General features: G+C 37.8%; 1 protein-coding gene across 14 annotated transcripts in view; it reads left to right on the top strand.

The window, feature by feature from the left end:
* SUGCT (succinyl-CoA:glutarate-CoA transferase) overlaps positions 1–21,977 on the top strand; it is an 875,539-nt gene that overhangs the window by 91,749 nt on the left and 761,813 nt on the right. For all 14 annotated transcript variants that reach the window (XR_009494110.1, XR_009494109.1, XM_059885353.1 and 11 more), the window contains 1 exon segment: positions 15,498–15,641. Coding sequence is in view for 12 of the 14 variants with exons in the window: in XM_059885353.1 (XP_059741336.1) it covers positions 15,498–15,641 (144 nt within the window). In the remaining 2 variants the exon portion in view is untranslated.

The raw sequence follows: 21,977 nt of genomic DNA, 5'->3' as shown, positions 1-21,977 counted from the left end.
TGGGTTACTTTGGGTTTCCTAACAGTAGGTGACCTCAGAGCAGTCAGACTGTTTATATGGGGCTTAAGGCTCTACCAACACAAGTGTTCTGGTAAAAAAGGCAAAGTCACTGATATACATGTTCTATGACACAGTTGTGAAAGTCATACTGTAACCCTTATGCAAAATTTTATTGATTACAAGCATGTCACAAGACCACCCAGATTCAAGGAGAAAGAAATTAGACTCCTTCTGTTGCTGGAGTAGGCAGTTTCAAGATACTAAAAGGGACGTGTGGAATGGGAGATATTACAGCCATCTCTGGAAAATGCAATCTGTCACAGTCTCTCAACATGCTACAAAGAGCAGGTAGGATTTAGGAACAATCCTTCCACTTTGTGGAGAAATCAGTGGACTTTTGTAGCTTTAATTACTCTTTTCTTGACTTTGCAAAAATTGGTTATGGATTAAATTTTATGATCTCAGTATAGACATAATTTTAGTGTCTGAAACTAATTATCAAAGATAGAACCAGAGTGAATGAAACAGAACAGCTATGTCTTGATACATTAGATAGCAATTCAGAGCAAATAAAAAAGGATGCTTTCACTATTTATTCCCACCTTTTTTTTTTTTTAACTTTATAATATTGTATTGGTTTTGCCATATATTGAAATGAATCCGCCACAGGTATACATGTGTTCCCCATCCTGAACCCTCCTCCCCTCCCTCCTACCTCCCCATACCATCCGTCTGGGTCGTCCCAGTGCACTAAACCACCTTTTTTTAAAAGATTTTTTTTTGATGTGAATCATTTTGAAAATCTTTATATAATTTGTTACAATAATGCTTCTGCCTTATGTTTTGGTTTTTTGTCCACAAGGCATGTGGGATCTTAACTTCCAGATCAGGGATCGAACTTGCACCCCCTGCACTGGAAGGTGAAGTTTTAAACACCAGGGGAGCACCCTATTCCTACCTTTTCAAATGTGTATTTTAATGACTTGATAATCCATGTAGATTAAATGAATACACTGCCATAGACAGCAGAATGTTAAGTGTTCTGCATGCTGATGGTTTGTTATCATGTTCAAAGGCTGGTCTTAATAAGCCACTGGTTCTATCTAATTTTTGTCATAACTCAATAAGGCTAAAATAATTTTTTAAACCAGATTATCTGTTGGGTTTATGTGGCTTATTCTGGCAACTCCATGCATGTGGTTATCACAACTGCATAAAATATTTGTAACCAGTTTATCTTGGAGGGTTCAGGAAGAATTGTATTGGATAACCTATAGTTCTCGTGTGGACAGATTTTTCATCACAAATAATTTCATTCAAAGTCCATAGTAATGGGGGAGGGAGGAGGGAGGAGGGTACAGGATGGGGAACACGTGTATACCTGTGGCAGATTCATGTTGATATGTGGCAAAACCAATACAATATTGTAAGGTTAAAAAAAAATATATAACACACTAAAAAAAAAAAAACAACAAAGTCCATAGTGTAGTTCTTTGAGACATCATTTATTGATAAGAAATGAAAATTAAATGAAATAGGTAAACTTATAGGGTAGAGAAAGTCCTCACGAGTTCCTCTGTTTTGTTTCTTCTAGGTATGACTTACCTAAATCATTCCAGATATAGATAACTCTTGACTGAGTTATATAAGATTGACTTCAGAGGGGGCGTGTTAAAAATAGGATTGTTTATATGCTGATCTTAGTGGATGTGAAAGATGTTTCATCTCAGAAATTAGAGTCATTGATGTTTCGTTTAGATTTGTTTCTCTGATCCATTAGCTCAGAAGCTATAGTGCAGAAACTAAAACTGGGAAACTTTTTCTTGAAGAACAACATGAAGCAAAATAACTTTTCAAATTGTTTCTTAGGCCATTCCTTAAAATATCCCAATTCCCCAACCATCCATTCCATTTTCTCCCAGTCTAACCCTGTTTAAACTCAAGAGGACAGCCAGGCCGGATGATATTTTGGGCATCTCACTGTGGGAGCCAACTCAGAATGATTTAGATGGTATTTAATCACTAGACAAAAAAATAGTGTGTTTTGTGTGTTAATGTATCTTTGAAAATTTGTAGTTTTGTCTACTTTTTAATTTAGCAGGCTCTCAGTGAATGGATTCTTCTAGTTATTCTTTGAAGAAGTTTTGGTTTACATTTTCCAGAGTGGTTAAAGTATGTTTCTCTGTAGATGCATTCGATTACTTGCCACTCACTTACATTTTGTAGAACAAACTCTCCTACATCAGAACTGATTATTTCTTACTAACAATGTAGTACAAATGACAAACCAACTCACGCATTTAAAAATTTTGCTTTTGGACTTTCCTGGTGGTCTAGTGGTTGAGACTCTGCATTTCCAATGCAAGGGGTGCAGATTTGATCCCTGGTTAGGGAACTAAGATCCCCCCATGCTGTGCAGAATGGACAAGAAATATAAACAAATTAAAAAATTTGCTTTCTAGGGATTGTCTGAAGAGGAGTGATGATGAACATTGGAATTAGGATAATATATGGAGGCAAGATGGTAGTGAAAAGAACAGAAGCTTTGGGGTCAGGATTCCTGAGTTCTAGTTCTAGTTGTATCTTTTGGTCTCTATGACTTTGACAAGTTAATTTATCCACTAAAATGGGGATACTGTTGGTTCTTGTGAAAGTAAAAGTCACTCAGTCACATCCAAGTCTTTGCGACCCCATGGACTATACGGTCCATGGAATTCTCCAGGTCAGAATACTGGAGTGGGTAGCCTGTCCCTTCTCCAGGGGATCTTCCCAACCCAGGGATCGAACCCAGGTCTCCTGCATTGCAGGCAGATTCTTTACTAGCTGAGCCACAAAGGAAGCCCAAGAATACTGAAGTGGGTAGCCTATCCATTCTCCAGCGGACCTTCCTGACCCAAGAATCAAACTGGCGTCTCCTGCATTGCAGGCGGATTCTTTACCAACTGAGCTATCAGGGAAGCACTGATAGAACTGATCGGTACTTACAGAATTATCACTGAGAGTTAAATGTAACCACATATGTTCAGGCACTTTGAAAAGTTGTACGTACATGACATATGAACATACAGGAGACCTGAAGGTAGTTTATTACTGGCTTACTAAATACAAAATAGTTAAGAATCCAAACCTGGTCATGAAGGCTTAAGAAAGGCAGTTGAATCCAGTAATGTGCTGGAGGCAGTGGATTGAGGGTCAGCTGATTTGGAGTCTCCTCCCAACGTAGCTTCTAAATGCTTATTACATCTTATACTATTTACTTAACCTAGCTGTTCCTTAGTTTCTCATCTGTAACAAGGATTGCTTCCTCCTAAGGGTTGTGCAAAAAGTTAGTTAGACACTGATTTTAAAGTGTAGTATAGGATGTTGCATTCTGTAAGGCTGATATCTCTAAGTTGTTACCTTTAAAATTTGGAAGGGCAGAAAGCTTTATTATTAGGAAGAAATTCTTAGTGTTAGGTAAGCAAGCATCCACATGGAATCCAGAGAATGGCACAAGTCAGTTTGTTACATTTTCCCATAAGTTGCCTGATGTGCAAGTGAATCAGGAGAATGGACTCTTAGAAAAGAGTCTTAAATCTTTCTTTACTTCCCTCCTCCTGGCATCCCACTTTATTATGTTTTTGGCTTCTGACCTGTGCTTTGTTGGTGTTGAGAAGGAAGTGTGAGTGAGAGATAGATTAGAACTTTGAACCTTTTAGGATGTGATTAATAAAAATGTTCCAGGCTCTAGGTGGAACATCTAAAAACTTGCTCTTGTTGCTGTAGTGCATTACAATGCTAACTCTCTTTTCTTTGTCTCGCCAGGGATCTCTTTGCCAATAAGTAGCAGAGGCTGATCTTTTAACACCTGTATGCTTTGCTGCTTCTCTGCCTCCACTGATAAGAGGAATTAACTATAGAATCTTTTCAAATTCTAAAAAGAGGTGATTTTGGTTGGAGGACTCAGAGTCACTAAGTCACACAGGTGATAGATTTTTTTAATGCCCATTTATAGGTGAAAAAGTGAAGGTGCTTACAGGTAAATCTACAGCTTTGAGTTTCATGTTTCAGCCATTAAACAGAATTTTCTTCATGTAGAGGAAGTGTTACTCTGTGAAAACTTGTGATTGTCATTATAAGCATTTTTTTTTTTTTTTTTTAGCATCGATGAATGGTTCGAGTAGATTACTTATTTGGAACAGGAGGTTCAGACACTGTAGTTCCAGACTCTGTACTCATGAAGTGTGAAGGCAGGGACCGTGGTGACCATGTTCTTCCTATTCATTAAAACCCTTGTGTGACCTGAATATACCATTTTATGTTCTCTGTACTGCTCTATTTCTACTTAAAGATTCTTTTCCTAACTAGGGCTGCAAGTCATACTTACAGTTGCTTTCATAATCAAAATATTACCATCATATTAAGAAACTTAATTTCCTGTTGATTTTTCCCCAAATTGACTTAATTTTAATCCCTCCTTTACCAATCAGTAATCAAAGTCTGTGAATTCAAATTTCTAAGGATCTTTTGAATACATACATTCCCTCTTTCCTCTATCTTGATTGAGGTTCCCATATTGTCTCTCTACCCTGAGCCATTTCAAATCTTTCTGGAGGGTCTTCTATCACCACCCCAAGTTTCTTTAAAAAGTCACATTTATACAGTCTTTTATACTCATAAAGTGCTTTTTTATACAACTTTTCTTTAATTTTCATGCCAATTGATGAAGTATATTTTATTACCAACATTTTATAATTGAGAAAAAACTAACAAAGGCTCAGAACTTCCCAAAGCTTATGCAGTTAGTAAATGGTCAAATTCATATTTCAGAAAATAGATCATTGAAAAAACTCATGTGCCCCAGAGTAACAACAAAATTTTCTGTAGGTTGCATTTGTATAATGAATGACTCATTGTGAAATAAAAAATATGACATAGAGACATGGATGTATTTAAGAATAACTTTTTATTTTGGAAATGAAACCAACTTCTTTTAAGAAGTTTTAACGTTTTTGTTTTATGAAGTAATTAGGTTGAGTAATAGACTAAGGAGAAAAATGCTTGGTGACCTTTCAAATTTATGCCTGTTTATTAACTATCTGCCAGCACTGATTTAGAGTTTCTTATGCACTTTTTAACCAAAGTTTTAACAAGTAACTTAGAAAAACAGCATTTTTCCTTTTCCCTTCTCTCCTTTCTTTCCTTTAAAAAATCTATTTCATTTGGCAAACTCTGAAAGTAGTGAGGATAGATATGGGGAAATACAAAATGTTCAACACTCTTAAATTGTATCTGGGAAATAATCTTTTTTATATTCTTAATTTTTTAGTTAAAGAGATTGTGCTGTAAAGGAAACAAATGAACACCTTTACAGGTGAATAGTTTTTTTTTTTACCACCTTCTTCTCTAGACTGAATAATTTTCTAAAATTTTATCAGTAAAAACCACAAACATTTCTGCCATTTTAAAACTGTCAAATTTTATTTTTTAAAGAAATAATTCAGATTTTATGTTTCAAGTTTAAAATTTAAAGGCAATTTTATACTTAGAGAAAAGTTGCAAGCATAGTACAGAAAGTTCCTATACCCTTCATCTGGTTTCCTCTAATGTTAATGCTTTACAAAATCATAGTATTGGGTTGGCCAAAAAAGTTTGTTCAGGTTTTCTGTACCGTTTTATGGAAAAATCTGAACAAACATTTTTGCCAACCCAATACAATGATCAAAACTAAAAATTAACAGTGGTATGATACTATTAGGGTTTCCCTGGTGGCTCAGCAGTAAAGAATGCACCTGCTAATATAGTAGATGTTGTTCAGTTGCTCAGTTGTGTCCAACTCTTTGCAGCCCCATGAACTGCGGCATGCTAGGCTTCCCTTTCCTTCACTATCTCCCTGAGCTTGCTCAAATTCATGTTCACTGAGTCACTGGTGCCATCTAACCAACTCATCCTCTGTTGCCCCCCATCTCCCCTGGCCCTGAATCTTTCCCAGCATCAAAGTCTTTTCCAGTGAGTTGGCTGTTTGCATCAGGTGGCCAAAGTACTGAAGCTTCAGCTTCAGCATCAGTCCTTCTAATGAATATTCAGGGTTGATTTCATTAAGGATCTACTGGTTTGATCTCCTTGCTGTCCAAGGGACTCTCAAGAGTCTTCTCCAGCACCACAGTTCGAAACATCAGTTCTTTGGTGCTCAGCTTTCTTTATGGTCCAGCTGTCACATCCATACATGACTACTAGAGCTTTGACTGATGGAAAAACTAGAGCTTTGACTAAAAGAACCTTTATTGGCAAAGTGATATCTCTGGATTTTAATACACTATGTAGGTTTGTCATTGCTTTCTTCCAAGGAGCAAGCCTGTTAATTTTCTGTCTGCAGTCAACATCCGCAGTAATTTTGGAGCCCAAGAAAATGAAATCTGTCACTGTTTCTATAGTTTCCCCATCTGTTTGCTGTGAAGTGATAGGACTAGATGCCATGATCTTTGTGTTTTGAATGTTGATTTTTAAGCCAGCATTTTCACTCTCCTCTTCCACCCTCATCAAGAGACTCTTTAGTTCCTCTTCACTTTCTGCCGTTAAAGTCGTATCATCTGCATATCTGAGGTTGTTGATATTTCTCCTGGCAATCTTGATTCTAGTTTGTGAGTCTTCCAGCCCAGCATTTCACATGATGTACTCTGCATATAGAGGCTTCCCAGGTGGCACTAGTGATAAAGAACGCACCTGCCAATACTGGAGACATAGAGATGCAAGTTCAATCCCTGGGTCAGAAAGATCCCCTGGAAGAGGGCATGGCAACTCACTCCAGTATTCTTGCCTGGAGAATCCCGTGGGCAGAGGAGACCGGTGGCCTACAGCCCATGGGGTTGCATAAAGTTGAACACGACTGAAATGACTGAGCACACATGCATTCATTCTGCATGTAAATTAAATAAGCAGGGTGACAGCCTTGACGGACTCCTCACAGTTCAATCCCTGGGTGGGGAAAATCTCTTTGAGAAGGAAATGGCAACCCACTCCAGTGTTCTTGCTGGGAAATCCCATGGACAGAGGAGCCTGGCAGAGTTCAATCTGTGGGGTGGCAAAAGAGTTGGCCACAACTTAGCGACCAAATAACAACAATAACAATGATACTATTAACTTCACATTTCATTCAGATCTACCTAATTTTTCCACTAATGTTCAGGTTTTACTTATAATGAGTTTTTAATACATGTGGTATGAGTTGGCAAAAGAAAATAACATTGAAACAGTGAGAATGGAGAAATACACAAATGAATATGTAAAGTGAGTAACTGGGAGGACTCTTAATATTTTTTATATTGTACTTTGTCCTCTAACTATAACTGTATGTCTTAACTCTTAAGTAGAATCTTCTTCTTGTACCTTTGTTGATGATAGGCATACTCGTTTTAGCTATTTAGGAAAATCATCACAAATTGTTCTTACAAAGGCTACATTAACTTAATATACAAAGCAGTTCCTAAGTGACCATGAAAAAAATCATTCTACTGTTGATTATTAGAGTTAAAATTTAGTAAAATAAAAATATTGCTTGATTTCCAGAAGTCTACATATCAGTTTAAACCCACTTCTTCCAACAAATTATAATGAGATTCTAGGACATATTGCTTAACAAGGTCAGTGATGACCCATTTTTTTATGTTGTATTTCTACTTTTTATATTAAAAAGCACACAAGTTAAATAGACTTGTGTCTATAGATACAAGACAAAATATATAGACAAAATATTTTGATGCATATACAACCCATGTAGTAACTGGCTGTGCCTGAATTACCCATTTATCCTCAAATACATTTATTAAGGATTGTGAGGGATGAATTCCTATACCCATTGACATAAAAAATTGTTCAATCACTAAATCGTGTCTGACTCTTTGTGACCCCAGGGACTGCAGCACTATAGGCTTCCTGTCCTTCATATCTCTCAGAGTTTGCTCAAATTCATAGTTTATTGAGTCAGTGATGCCATACAAACATCTCATTCTCTGTTGCCCCCTTCTCCTCCTGTCCTCAATCTTCCCCAGCATAGGGTGTTTTCCAGTGAGTCAGCTCTTTGCATCAGGTGGCCAAAGTACCACCCCATTTTTCTTAGACTTGAGGAGAAGAGATGCACTGGCTTGCACTGTCACAGCATTAGGGTTTCAATGGGGCTCCAGATGTAGAGCTCCATTTCAAGCGTATACACAGCCCCTTCTCTGATTCTGCCTGATTGCACCTGGGAATACTTAGTCATTTGACAGCCGCAGTGTGGTTCTCTGTGGGGTTTCCTGCCTGCTAAATGGTGATTTATTTTTACTTCCTTATTCCTCTGGCATGCTGACAATTCTTAGATGACAGGAATGTGATTATGAAGGATTTCCAGTGTATGAGCATAGTCATCTCTGAATTATACTAGAATACGAACAGGTATGTCCTCTGTAATTATTGTTACCAAATCAGATATGCAAATGACACCACCCTTATGGCAGAAAGTGAAGAGGAACTCAAAAGCCTCTTGATGAAAGTGAAAGTGGAGAGTGAAAAAGTTGGCTTAAAGCTCAACATTCAGAAAACAAAGATCATGGCATCCAGTCCCATCACTTCATGGGAAATAGATGGGGAAACAGTGGAAACAGTGGCTGACTTTATTTTTCTGGGCTCCAAAATCACTGCAGATGGTGACTGCAGCCGTGAAATTAAAAGACGGTTGCTCCTTGGAAGAAAGGTTATGACCAACCTAGATAGCATATTCAAAAGCAGAGACATTACTTTGCCAACAAAGGCCCGTCTAGTCAAGGCTATGGTTTTTCCAGTGGTCATGTATGGATGAGAGAGTTGGACTGTGAAGAAAGCTGAGCACTGAAGAATCGGTGCATTTGAACTGTGGTGTTGGAGAAGACTCTTGAGAGTCCCTTGGACTGCAAGGAGATCCAACCAGTCCATTCTAAAGGAGATCAGTCCTGGGTGTTCTTTGGAAGGAATGATGCTGAAGCTGAAACTCCAGTACTTTGGCCACCTCATGCGAAGAGTTGACTCATTGGAAAAGACTCTGATGCTGGGAGGGATTGGGGGCAGGAGGAGAAGGGGACGACAGAGGATGAGATGGCTGGATGGTATCACCGACTCGATGGACGTGAGTTTGAGTGAACTCTGGGAGATGGTGATGGACAGGGAGGCCTGGCGTGCTGCGATTCATGGGGTCGCAAAGAGTCGGACACGACTGAGCGACTGAAATGAATTGAAACAGCCTTGCATGAAATATAACTTCTAGAGTTCCACTAAATATATGTTCTTTTGTTGTTGTTGTTCAGTTGCCCAGTCGTGTCTGACTTCTTGTGACCCCATGGACTGTAGCACACCAGGGCTCCCTGTCCCTCACCATCTCCCGATGTTTGCCCAAGTTCACGTCCATTGCATCGGTGATGCCATCCAGCCGTCTCATCCTCTGATGCCCTCTTTTTCTTCAATACAAGAGACTAGTTCTTTAGCAGGCCTTTAAAAAGATTTTTAAAATTAATTTTATTTTTGTTTATGTTTATTTTTCTGTTTTAATTACCAGCATCATGATGGTATTAATATTTAAACAATGAAACAGCTTTATGGAGATAAATTCATGTACCATACAATTCATCCATTTAAAGTGTGCAATCCAATGTTTTCTAGTATATTCACAGAGTTGTGCAATCAATTTTAGGACATTTTTATCATCCCCAGAAGAAACTCTAGGCCCATTAACAGTACTCCCTATTCCGTCTTGCTCTCAGCCCCAGGTTCTACTTTTTCTCTCTATGGATTTGTCTATTATGGATGTTTCATAAAAATGATATATAATGTGTGACATTTTGTGACTGTTTTCTTTTTCTTAGCTTAATGTTTTCAAAATTCTTCCATGTTGTAGTATGTATTAGTTCTTCATTTCTTTTTATTGCCTAAAATATCCTATCATATAGCTATACCACACTTTATTTATACATTTTTCAGTTGATGGATATTTGGGTTATTCCCACTCTTAGGTTACTGTGAATAATGCTGCTATGAAAATTTGTGCACGTTTCTTGGGGGAACATATGTCTTTTTGTGTGTGTGTTAGTCGCTCAGTCGTGTCTAACTCTTTGCGACCCTGTGGACTGTAGCCCGCCAAGCTTCTCTGTCCATGGGATTTTCCAGGCAAGAATACTGGAGTGGGTTGCCATTTCCTTCTCCAGGGGATCTTCCAACCCAGTGATCAAACCCAGGTCTCCCGCATTGCAGGCGGATTCTTTACCAGTGGAACCAAATATATCTAAAAAATCAGTGCCAAATTGAAGATCATGAGGATTTACTCCTATATTCTTTTTTAAAAAATAGTTTTAGCCTATATGTTTAAGTCTATTGTCCATTTAGAATTAATTTTATATATAGTGGGGCTTTCCTAATAGCTCAGTTGGTAAAGAATCCGCCTGCACTGCAGGAGACCTGGGTTCGATCCCTGGGTTGGCAAGATCCCCTGGAGAAGGGAAAGGCTACCCACTCTAGTATTCTGGCCTGGAGAATTCCATGGGCTGTATAGTTCATGGGGTCGCAGAGAGCTGGACACGACTGAGCAGCTTTCACTTTATATGTAGTGTGAGGAGGGAGTCCAACTTCATTCTTTTAAGCACTTTTTGAGGACCGTTTCTGAATTATACTTGGTATGCTTGTCAAAACTGAAGGTGAGAATTTCCATTGTCTGTGTTTCTACCTGGGCTATCCATGCGGTCTTGTTTACAATAGCTTTGTAGTAAGTTTTAAAATGGGAGGTATGTGTCCTCCAACTTTGTTCTTTTTCTAGATTGTTTTGGCTATTCTTTGTCCCTGAAATTTCCATATTAATTACTTTCTAAGACACCTAGGATTTTGATAGGTGAAATTGCACTAAATCTGTAGATCAATTTGAGAAGTATTGCAATATTAAAAAATTTGAATCTTTTGAAACATGACAGTGAGGTGTCTTTCCATTTATTTAGATCTTCTTTAATTTCTTTCAACCATATTTTGTAGCTTTCAGAATATGTTTGTATTTTTTTTGTTAAATGTATTCATATTTTAGTTTTCTTGATGCTATTGTAAATGAAATTGCTTATTAATTTCATTCTTGGTTTATTTATTCTTTACTGTGTAGAAAAAATATTAATTTCTCTATGGTGCCTTATATCTTGCAAACTTTCTAAACTCACTTATTTGTTCTAAGAATTTTCTTAGTGGCTTCCTTTGTATTTTCTGTATAAATAAGTATGTCACCTGCAAATAAAGTTAGTTTCATTTCTTTATTTCCAGTCTTTTTTTTCTTCCCTAACTGCACTGGTTAAAACCTACAGCATAATGTTTAATTGAAGTGATGAGAGCAGACATCCTTGTCTTGTTCCTAATGAGGAAAAACATTCGGTCTTTCACCTTTAACTATGATTTTAACTTTTCTTCACATTTACCCTTTAAGGGCTTGAAGAATCTTCTTCTATTCCTAGTGTGTTGGTGTTGAATATTTTATCATGAAGGGTTTTATCTTATGTTTATCTTGACTGTTGTAGTTCAGTCGCTAAGTTGTGTCCACCTCTTTGCGACCCTGTTGACTGCAAACATCCCAGGCTTCCCTGTCCTTCACCATATCCCTGAGTTTGCTCAGATTCATGTCCATTAAGTCAGTGATACTATCTAACCATCTCATCCACTGCTGCCTCATTCTCCTTTTGCCTTCAGTTTTTCCCAGCATCAGGATCTTTTCCTATGAGTTGGCTCTTCACATCAGGTGGCCAAAGTATTGGGGCTGCAGCTTCAGCATCAGTCCTTCCAGTGAATATTCAGGATTGATTTCCTTTTTTTCTATTTATTCTTTAGTCAGTTTCAGTAGTTTGTATCTTTTTAGGAGTTTGTCCATTTCATCTAGGTTATCAAAATTGTCAGTGTATAATTCTTCATTTTATTTCCATATAATACTTTTTATTTATGCAAGTTGTTAGTGATGTCCAACTTTCATTCCTGATGTTAGTAATTTGAATAGTCTCCTTTTTTCTTGGATGATTCAGCTAAAAGTTCATCAGTCTTACTGATCTTTTCAAAGAGCCAACTGTTCATTTTGTTGATTTTCTCTGTTGGGATTCTATTCTGCATTTCATTAGTTTTGTTCTAATATGTATTATTTCCTTCCTTTTGCTTGCTTTAGTTCAGTTTGCTCTTCTTTTTCTGATATCTTAAAGTAGAAAACTAGGTAACTGATTTGAGATCTTTCTTCTTTTTTAAGTTGGTATTTACAATTCTTCTTCTTTTTTAAATTGGTATTTACAATTCTAAATTACCTTCAAATACTGCTTTAGCTGCATCCATAAATACTGGTATGTTGTGCCTTTATTTTTATTATCTTGAAGTATTTTCTAATTATATGATTCCCTCTGTTACTGGTGTTTTGGGAGTACACTGTTTACTGTCCACATAGTTTTGAGTTTCTCCAATATGCATGTTATTTACTCGAAATTCATTTCATTGTGATCTGAGAACATATTTTGTATGAAGTCACTCACTTAAAATTTATTTCAGCTTGTCTGATGGTCTAGGATATGGTCTGTCCTAGAGAATGTTCCATGTGCACTTGGGAATGTGCATTTTATATCTGTTAGATATACTTGGTTTATAGTGTTGTTTAAACTTTTTATTTCTCTTTCTAATCCTCTGTCTAGTTGCATTGTTCACTATTCACGTTTCAGGTTTGACATCCCTACTAGTGTTCCTGCAGGGTTTATTTCTCTCTTCCGACCTGTTACTTTTGCTTTTTGTATTTTGGTGGTTCAATTTTTGGGTGCCTGTATGCTTTTGTTATACTTCCTCGTGCATTGATCCTTTTTTTGTTATAAAATCTCTCTGTTTTTCTCTGGTAGCTTTCTTTTTGTTTCTTTTAAGCCTATTTAGTCTGATATTCATATAGTCACTCCAACATTCTTATGTGTGCTGTTTGCATGATATATTCATTCCCATGCTTTTATTTTCAGCCTATTCATATCTTTGAATCTAAAAAGTGTCAGCAAGTTTCTTTACCTGAAAACAAAACTCTTTTAAAAAAAATTGGATTATAATTGCTTTACAATGTTGTTTTAGTTTCTGCTGGACAACAATGTGAATCAGCTGTATGTATACATATATCCCCTCCTACTTGAACCTCCCTCCCCTCCATCCCACCACCCTAGGTCTTCTTCACAGAGAGCAAGCCTCTTTAAATTAGTATTTCACGTGGCAGAAATTGTCGTTTTTCAGCAGTGGCAATTTTGTTTCTAATATATGGATGACAATGTTTATTTAATAGTCAAACATCTCACTATTATGCTGGATAATGTAATGATGTTTTTAGAATATTAGGTATAGTCTCTGCTTTTCAGGAAATTTAAAATATAATATAAAGGATTTATTATCTTATTTGTCCCTATTTGTCTGAAAAGTATGGCAGAGAAAATGTGATTATATTAATATTATAGTGAGAAAGCAGGTGATCTCTATAAACTTAAGTTTGAACTCGCCTCTCACTTTTAATATATTAAAGTCTTAAATCCAAATGATGGTATTAATTTTAAATTTATGGATTCATGCCATTAAAAGTTTTGCCAGTAATAATAGAAGAGTCCCAGAAATTTCCAGTTTTTGTAGCACTATCTTCCTTGAAATTGTGTTGACAAGCAGGGGGAAAAAATTGTTTATTCACTAAGTTGTGTCTGACTCTCTTGCAACCCCATACACTGTAGTCCATCAGGCTCCTCTGTCCATGGGATTTCCCAAGCAAGGATACTGGAGTGGGTCTCACTTACTTGCTTTTGACCTATTCAGCTGTCTTGTAAGATGATTAGCATAGTTTGTGTATAGATTTCAGAAAAGGAAAAATTAGCTTCTGAAAATGACTGAACAACAGCTGGAATTAATGAATAAGGAGGTGAATGAATTAATATGTCAACCAGGTGAACTGTGAAATGTAGGTTTTATAGGCATTATGTGCAATGAAAGACTTAGCATAATTCAAGGTAGTAAAAAATAGAAACTGACTCAATAATGATTAATAATAATGTTGATAAAAAATTTGATAGTTAATTTTTATGGATACTTTTTGTTTGCCTTGTTCAGTCACTCAGTCATGTCCAACTCTTTGCAAACCCATGGACTGCAGCATGCTAGGCTTCCCTGTCCTTCACCATCTCCCGGTGTTTGCTCAAACTCCTGTCCATTGAGTCAGTGATGCCATCCAACCATCTCATCCTCTGTCATCCCCTTCTCCTCCTGCCTTCAATCTTTCCCAGCATCAGGGTCCTTTCTGATGGGTCAGGTCTTTGCATCAGGTGGTCAAAGTACTGGAGATTCAGCATCAGTCCTTCCAATGAATAGTCAGGGTTGATTTCCTTTAGGATTGACTGGTTGGATCTCCTTGCAGTCCAAGGGACTCTCAAGGGTCTTCTCCAATACCACAGCTCAAGAGCATTAATTTTTTGGTGTTCAGCCTTCTTTATTGTTCAGCACTTACATCCATGGACTGAATAGTCCATAGGGTAGCAAAGGGTCGGATACGACTGAGCCATTTTTACTTTCACTTTTCTCACACCCATACATGACTACTGGAAAAGCCATAGCTTTGACTAGATGGACCTTTGTTGTCAAAGTAGTGTCTGCTTTTTAATGTGCTCCCTAGGGCTTCCCTGTTGGCTCAGCTGGTAAAGAATCCACCTGCAATTCAGGAGACCTGGGTTTGATCCCTGTGTTGGGAAGATCCCCTGGAGAGGGGAATAACTATCCACTCCAGTATTCTGGCCTGGCGAATTCCCTGGACTGTATAAACCATGGGGTAGCAAAGAGTCGGACACAGCTGAGCGACTTTCACTTTCATGATTATCATAGCTTTTCTTCTACAGAGCAAGTGTCTTTTGCCTGGTACTATTCTGATATCTTTACATATCAGAATTCAAGGATTCTGATTCAAGGTCAAGGATTGGATTGTCAACTAAGACTGACATAAATTGAAGATGCTAATTAGTATTAAAACTTTACTTAAATATTCTGTCATTGTGAGGGCTTCTCTCAATGTCTAGAAGCTGCTTCTGCTTCTCCTGTGCCTTTTGATTGCTTGACTCTTTGAAATTATAAGTAATATATTTACAGTATATTTATCATATTTCTGAACCCACCCTCTACCAACCAAACTAAACAAAACCAAATGCAATAAAATATTTTTAAAAACATGTCTGAAGTTCCCTCTTAATATGTTTTACAGTGGGAAGCTTTTATTTCATTTGGTTTTGTTTAGTTTGGTTGGTAGGGGGTGGGTGGGTTGAGAAATATGATAAATATATAGTAAATATAAATACATTCTTGCCACCAACAGATATCCACAATAGCAGTTTGTTGTATTTCTTTTGTGTGTATGTGCACATGATATACAATTCTTTCTTTTATTTGACCTTAGAATATTTGTGAATTTATATGATGGTTTTAATTTTCAATTTGTGTTTTCCTTCACCCAACCTTCAAATCAGGATGGAGATCCAGTTCGTCCAGGAGTGGCCATGACTGATCTTGCCACTGGCCTTTATGCGTATGGAGCCATTATGACTGGATTGATACAAAGATATAAAACCGGAAAAGGACTGTTCATTGATTGTAACCTACTGTCATCCCAGGTACCAATCCAAATAACATTTCAGATAATGGAGGAAAAACATATATCTGTGTTATACGTTTTCATATCAAATCCTGTGGTCATGTGCAAAAACAAAAAACAAAACAAGAGGAACTGCTCCTCCTCCCCCAAAAAACCCAACAACAGCAAAAGCTGTTCTGTTTTTGTGTCCTTGATGTTGTAATATTAAAATCAGTGGACCACAAAAATTTTGTTATAATGTGGATATTGCTGTGGAACCAGAATTCTAAAGACTGTTTTTATTAGGTCTGTTACTATTTTTGAGACAGAAATGCAGTTGTCATCTTTTTTGTGCCATAGACCATTTGGGTAGTCTGGTGAAGTCTATAGACCTTTCCTCAGAATTATGTTTTTGAATGCATAGAATGAGATATTTAGAATTACAAAGGAAGCCAATTATATTGACATACAGTTGTTTCAATGTAAAAGCCAAATTGTGTTATAATAGTACGTATGATTTTTCATTAATACATTAAAATAGAATTATCTATTAGAGGATTCAATAACCATTGCAATTTTAAAGTAGCGACTGAAGTAACTATAATATGATAAGAAAATGTGCTTAGTATTTACTGGTAATCAAGTCATACTTAGGCACTGCTCATACTCCTGTGGTTTGTTGCCCGTGTTCATAATGGAACAAAATGCTAAATTTACCAACAAAGGTTCATATATTCAAAGCTGTGGTTTTTCCAGTTGTCATGTATGGATGTGAAAGTTGGACCCTAAAGAAGGCTGAGTGCCGAAGAATTGATGCCATTGAATTGTGGTGTTGGAGAAGACCCCTGAGAGTCCCTTGCACTGCAGGGAGATCAAACCAGTTAATCCTAAAGGAAATCAATCCTGACTATTCATCGGAAGGACTGATGCTGAAGCTGAAGCTCCAACACTTTGGCCACCGGATATGAAGACCTGACCCATTAGAAAACACCCTGATGCTGGGAAAGAGTGAAGGCAGGAGGAGAAAGGGATGACAGAGGATAAGTTGGTTGGATGGCATCTCTGGCTCAATGGACATGAGTTTGAGCAAGCTCCGGGAGATGGTGAAGGACAGGAAAGCCTGGCGTGCTGCAGTCCATGGGGTCACGAAGAGTTGGACATGACTGAGCGATTGAACAACAACAACATACTCCTGTGGTTTGTTGCTTACGTTCATAATGGAATAAAATGCTAAATTTAATTTAGAGGTTAATGAAAATAAAGGTATATTTTTTTCCATTCAAGTTAATTACTTCCCAAAATTCTTTCCATAAGCTCCAGATTAAAAACACTTGGTCTGTATTGCTGTCAGTTATGTTATGCCAAGTGCTAAGCGCTAAGCAGGTAGAATAAAAGGATTATTTAACTCACTCTCAAATTGACATTTTGCCTGCTTTTCACTGGATGAGACCTAGATGTTGTACTGTATGTGGAGGTTGCTTCTGAATAATTTTTCAGGGAGAGGAAAAAAAGAAAATATCTAATTTGTTCAAGGAGACATTTTAGTAAGGGAAAAAATACTTCATAGAAACCTCAGTTGGGAATTTCAGATTTAAATGGCATTCATGGGAAAATAGTAAACTTGGAACTCTCCTTTGGAGACTTTTTGTTTTCTTTTAGACAAAATTAAGGTGGTATATAGAGGCAAGAAACACTAGTATGGTTGAAGATAAATACTATTAATGGGTTTTCATTACTAGCTTTGAGTTACAGTCAGAGTTTTAATGGTTATATAAAAGGGTGAAAGAACTCTCTCCAAATGAATGATCTATCTCCTTAACAGAGAGGCAGAGGTTAGGTATGGAGTGAAGTTGAAAGTCTTTTCTTCCCTGCCTTAATTTTATAGCTGCAAGGAACCTGAAATAGGTTAAGTCACTACATAAAAATTGCACACCCAGTAAATATGGAATCCATGAAGGTTTCATGGGTTTGTGACTTATGCAGTCACAGAAGGCACTGGGCTTAGTTTAAATGCTCTGCTGTCACTGCCTTGAAATTCTTAATAATTGTAAAAATTGGAATATAATTGCTTCATAATGTTGTGTTAGTTTCTGCTATACAATGAATCAGCTATATATGTGTGTATATATATATACACACACATATCCTCTCCCTCTTGAGCCTCCCACCAGCCCCCAACTTAGGTCATCACAGAACACTGAGCTGAGCTCCCTGTGCTATACAGCAGCTTCCCACTAGCTATCTGTAATAGTTTTTGTTTTTTTTCTTTTTTTTTAAATTTTATTTTATTTTTAAACTTTACATAATTGTATTAGTTTTGCCAAATATCAAAATGAATCCGCCACAGGTATACATGTGTTCCCCATCCTGAACCCTCCTCCCTCCTCACACCCCATACCATCCCTCTGGGTCATCCCAGTGCACTAGCCCCAAGCATCCAGTATCATGCATCGAACCTGGACTGGCAGCTCGTTTCATACATGATATTTTACATGTTTCAATGCCATTCTCCCAAATCTTCCCACCCTCTCCCTCTCCCACAGAGTCCATAAGACTGTTCTATCTGTAATAGTTTTTGAATGAGAGGCCCTACATTTTTCATTTTGCCTCAGTACTCACAAATTATGCAGCTCGTTCTGTATTTGAGGTTCTACTTAGGTCTCCTGATCTCTACCTGGACTGCTTTTCTTATAGTATATCAATTCTTAACCTGGGAAAAAAATTTCTTGTAGAGTATTATAGAGTTTAATTCTCTTCTGACACCTAACACAGTGATTCACAATCTGGAGGTGTGTGCTTCCCTGGGGGTGGGAATGAAGGTGGGTGAAGTCACAGGTGGGGCTGTTTCAAAGCGAGAGTACAGTAAGTACAGACTCACGCATACTTAGAGTGTGTGTCTAAATCTGTTGTTTGCGTTGCTCCCTGAGGCTGTAAGTTCCATGTGTGCAGGAATAATGTTCATTTTTATTTATGTCTGTAGCCTCTTCAAAGCCCAAGTATTTGTCAAATAGCAGGTCTACCAATCTTTGGAGATAAGTCAGAGAACCACTGTTACCAGTGGATATGCCTCATATCCCTTAGATTTGCTAGGGAAAATTAGAAAAAAGTAGTGAACGATTGACTTAGGATAAGAACTTGATAAACAACTAATGATGAAATGATTTGCTTTTGGTGAACACAGTAGCAGTGATTTAGCCTATTATGTTACAGGTAACCCAGTCAAAGGTTGCTAAAATCACTAGTGTATTTAAGACTCATTAGATCTCTTTTAATAATTGACATAGAACATTATATTAGTTGCAGTGTAAACATGATGATCTGGTATTTGTATATATTGTGAAAAGGTCATCATAATAAGCCTAGTTAGCTTCCATCACTATATAAAGTTACAAATATATTTTTCTTGTGATAGCTTTTAAGATATACTCTTTTAGCAACTTTCAAATGTGCAATATAGAGTCACCATGATGTACTTTATGTCTCCTTAACTTTTAAATTTTATTATTGCAAGTTTATGCCTTTTGACCGCCTTCACCCATTTTGCACATCCCCCATCCCTCACTTCAACCATCTATATATATATATATATATATATATATATATATGAACTTGGTATTTTTTTTTAATAAAAATAAAAAAAAATTTAGATTCCAGATATAAGTGAGATTCATTGATGGACACTTATTTTGTTTTCATAACTTGGCCAATGTCATTGACTACGCTTTAATGATAAAAATCTATTATGCCTTATTCTAGGGCTTTGCACTTGCACACATACTATTTTATTTAACCCTCATAATCATCATTTGAGGGAGAGAGGTAGATGAGGAATTTCTATTTTCATTTCACTTACAAGAAAACTGAGGCTAAGAGAGGTTGACCTGTTTGAGCAGCTGAGTCACAGCAAGACCTCTGGTTTCTGACATCCTGACTGGTTCTCTTGTCCCTGCTTAATGAAGGAAAAGCTTTGGCATTGAGAGACAGGCAAGCTTCAGTTTTCCTTTGGTGAAGCTAAAGAGAAGGCAAATTGAGTAAGAGGCAGGGGAAGCAGAAGAACACTCAGTAATAAGGAAACAAATAGTGAGACTGCCCCTACTTCCCCAAAGCCTGCCAAGAGCTGCAGTAAGACAGTGCAACCAAGTAGGCCCTTCTGGATCAATATCTAATCATGTTTAGATCTGTGAGTGAAAACTGTCATGGAATTTAATGTTACAGATAAGTGCTTCTGTTGAGATATGAGAATCTTGAGAAAAATAGCATTTAGAGTCATGGGATGATGGGATTTTTTTGTTTCAGTTCTAGTTCACTGAACAGTCACTGTGTCCCAGCCTCTGTGCTCCAAAGGTTGGAGTGGAAGGCAATGCTGCTGTTCAGGGTTTACTAGAAGAGGCAACCAAGTTGGATGGAAAAGTTGGAGGTATAGATAGTTTGCTGTGGTGCCCTGACAGGGTTATAGAATGTGGTTGGACCTTATATGTCATGCTTCAGAATTTGGATTTTAACTTTTAAGACTTCTGTTTCTCTCTCTGTAAATTCTGTTAGCTCTTTTCAACCAATGACCATGTTTGCTTGAATCCTTGTTGCTGTTGCCACTTCGGAATAACCTCTGAGCTGTGAGCAGTATCAGAGAGTTTCTGAAGGTGGTGACATGCAGGTAATAATTTATGCGGAAGCCTTCCTGAAGTGTTGTGCAGTGGGTGATAAGAGCCTGTTCATTCTCTGAACCCACTACAGCCTAAGCTCTCTTTTTTTGGATGCTGTGCCTCTACCCTAATTCTTTGGCTCTGGACTCTCTTTTCTTCTGATAAGGGCTTCTTCTGACTTAGGGATCTCTTTTCCCTGTTTTTTTTTTCTTGTCTTTCTTCACTTTCCTGCTTTCATTCTGTGCTCTCAGCCTTTCTCCTTTTCCCTCCCTTTTTCTCCATCTTTCATTGTGTGGCACTAAAGTTGTTAGCAGTTGTCAGGACTTCCCTGGTGGTTCAGTGGTTAAGACCTTGCCTTAGCATGTACAGGGTGCAGGTTGGACCCTGGTCGGGGAGCTAAGATTCCACGTGTCTCACGGCCAAAAAAGCAAAACATAAAACAGAAGCACGATTGTAATAAATTCAATAAAAACTTTAAAAATGGTCCAGATCTTTAAAAAAAAGTTGTTAGCAGTTCTGTTTCCAGATCTTACATCCTTCCACTGTACTACTCAGGAAAGTTTCAAAATCTTTCATTAGTTCCCATGGAACAAAAAAGAAGTGCCCTTGCCTAGAAGTCCTAGAACACAAAACAGTGACCGTTAAGTGACTGAGTTAAGTGACTATTCCTGAACCAATTAATGAGACCGAAAGATAAAGAATACTAATTGGCTTAAGCCATTTCTGGTACAATGGGTGGGGTTAACTCCACCCAAACTATACTGCTATGACTGGGGAGAGGTGATTTCCTTAAAGAATAGTGGGGTTATTTTTTGGCCAGAGGAAGAGGAAAAGGATGATAGGCAGTTCAGTTCAGTTGCTCAGTCGTGTCCGACTCTGTGACGCCATGAATCGCAGCACGCCAGGCCTCCCTGTCCATCATCAACTCCTGGAGTTCACCCAAACTCATGTGCATTGAGTCGGTGATGCCATCCAGCCATCTCATCCTCTGTCGTCCCCTTCTCCTGCCCCCAGTCCCTCCCAGCATCAGAGTCTTTTCCAATGAGTCAACTCTTCGCATGAGGTGGCCAAAGTACTGGAGTTTCAGCCACAGCATAGAAATCCCAGGGCTAATCTCCTTTTGAATGGACTGGTTGGATCTCCTTGCAGTCCAAGGGACTCTCAAGAGTCTTCTCCAACACCACAGTTCAAAAGCATCAATTCTTCAGCACTCAGCTTTCTTCACAGTCCAACTCTTACATCCATACATGACCACTGGAAAAACCATAGCCTTGACTAGACAGACCTTTGTTGGCAAAGTAATGTCTCTGCTTTTGAATATGCTATCTAGGTTGGTCATAACTTTCCTTCCAAAGAGTAAGCGTCTTTTAATTTCATGGCTGCAGTCACCATCTGCAGTGATTTTGGAGCCCCCCAAAATAAGGTCTGACACTGTTTCTACTGCTTCCCCATCTATTTCCCATGAAGTGATGGGACCAGATGCCATGATCTTAGTTTTCTAACCCCGTGAACAGTATGTAAAGGCAAAATGATAGGATACTGAAAGAGAAACTCCCCAGGTTGGTAGGTGCTCATAATGCTACCGGAGATCAGTGGAGAAATAACTCCAGAAAGAATGAAGGGATGGAGCCAAAGCAAAAACAATACCCAGTTGTGGATGTGACCGGTGATAGAAGCAAGGTCCGATGCTGTAAAAGCAATATTGCATAGGAACCTGGAATGTTAGGTCCATG

Source organism: Bos taurus, chromosome 4, assembly GCF_002263795.3.
Source record: "Bos taurus isolate L1 Dominette 01449 registration number 42190680 breed Hereford chromosome 4, ARS-UCD2.0, whole genome shotgun sequence".
Taxonomy (NCBI): Eukaryota; Metazoa; Chordata; class Mammalia; order Artiodactyla; family Bovidae; genus Bos; species Bos taurus.
The sequence above is the reverse complement of the archived record's forward strand: the minus strand, read 5'-3'. Positions and strand labels throughout refer to the sequence as shown.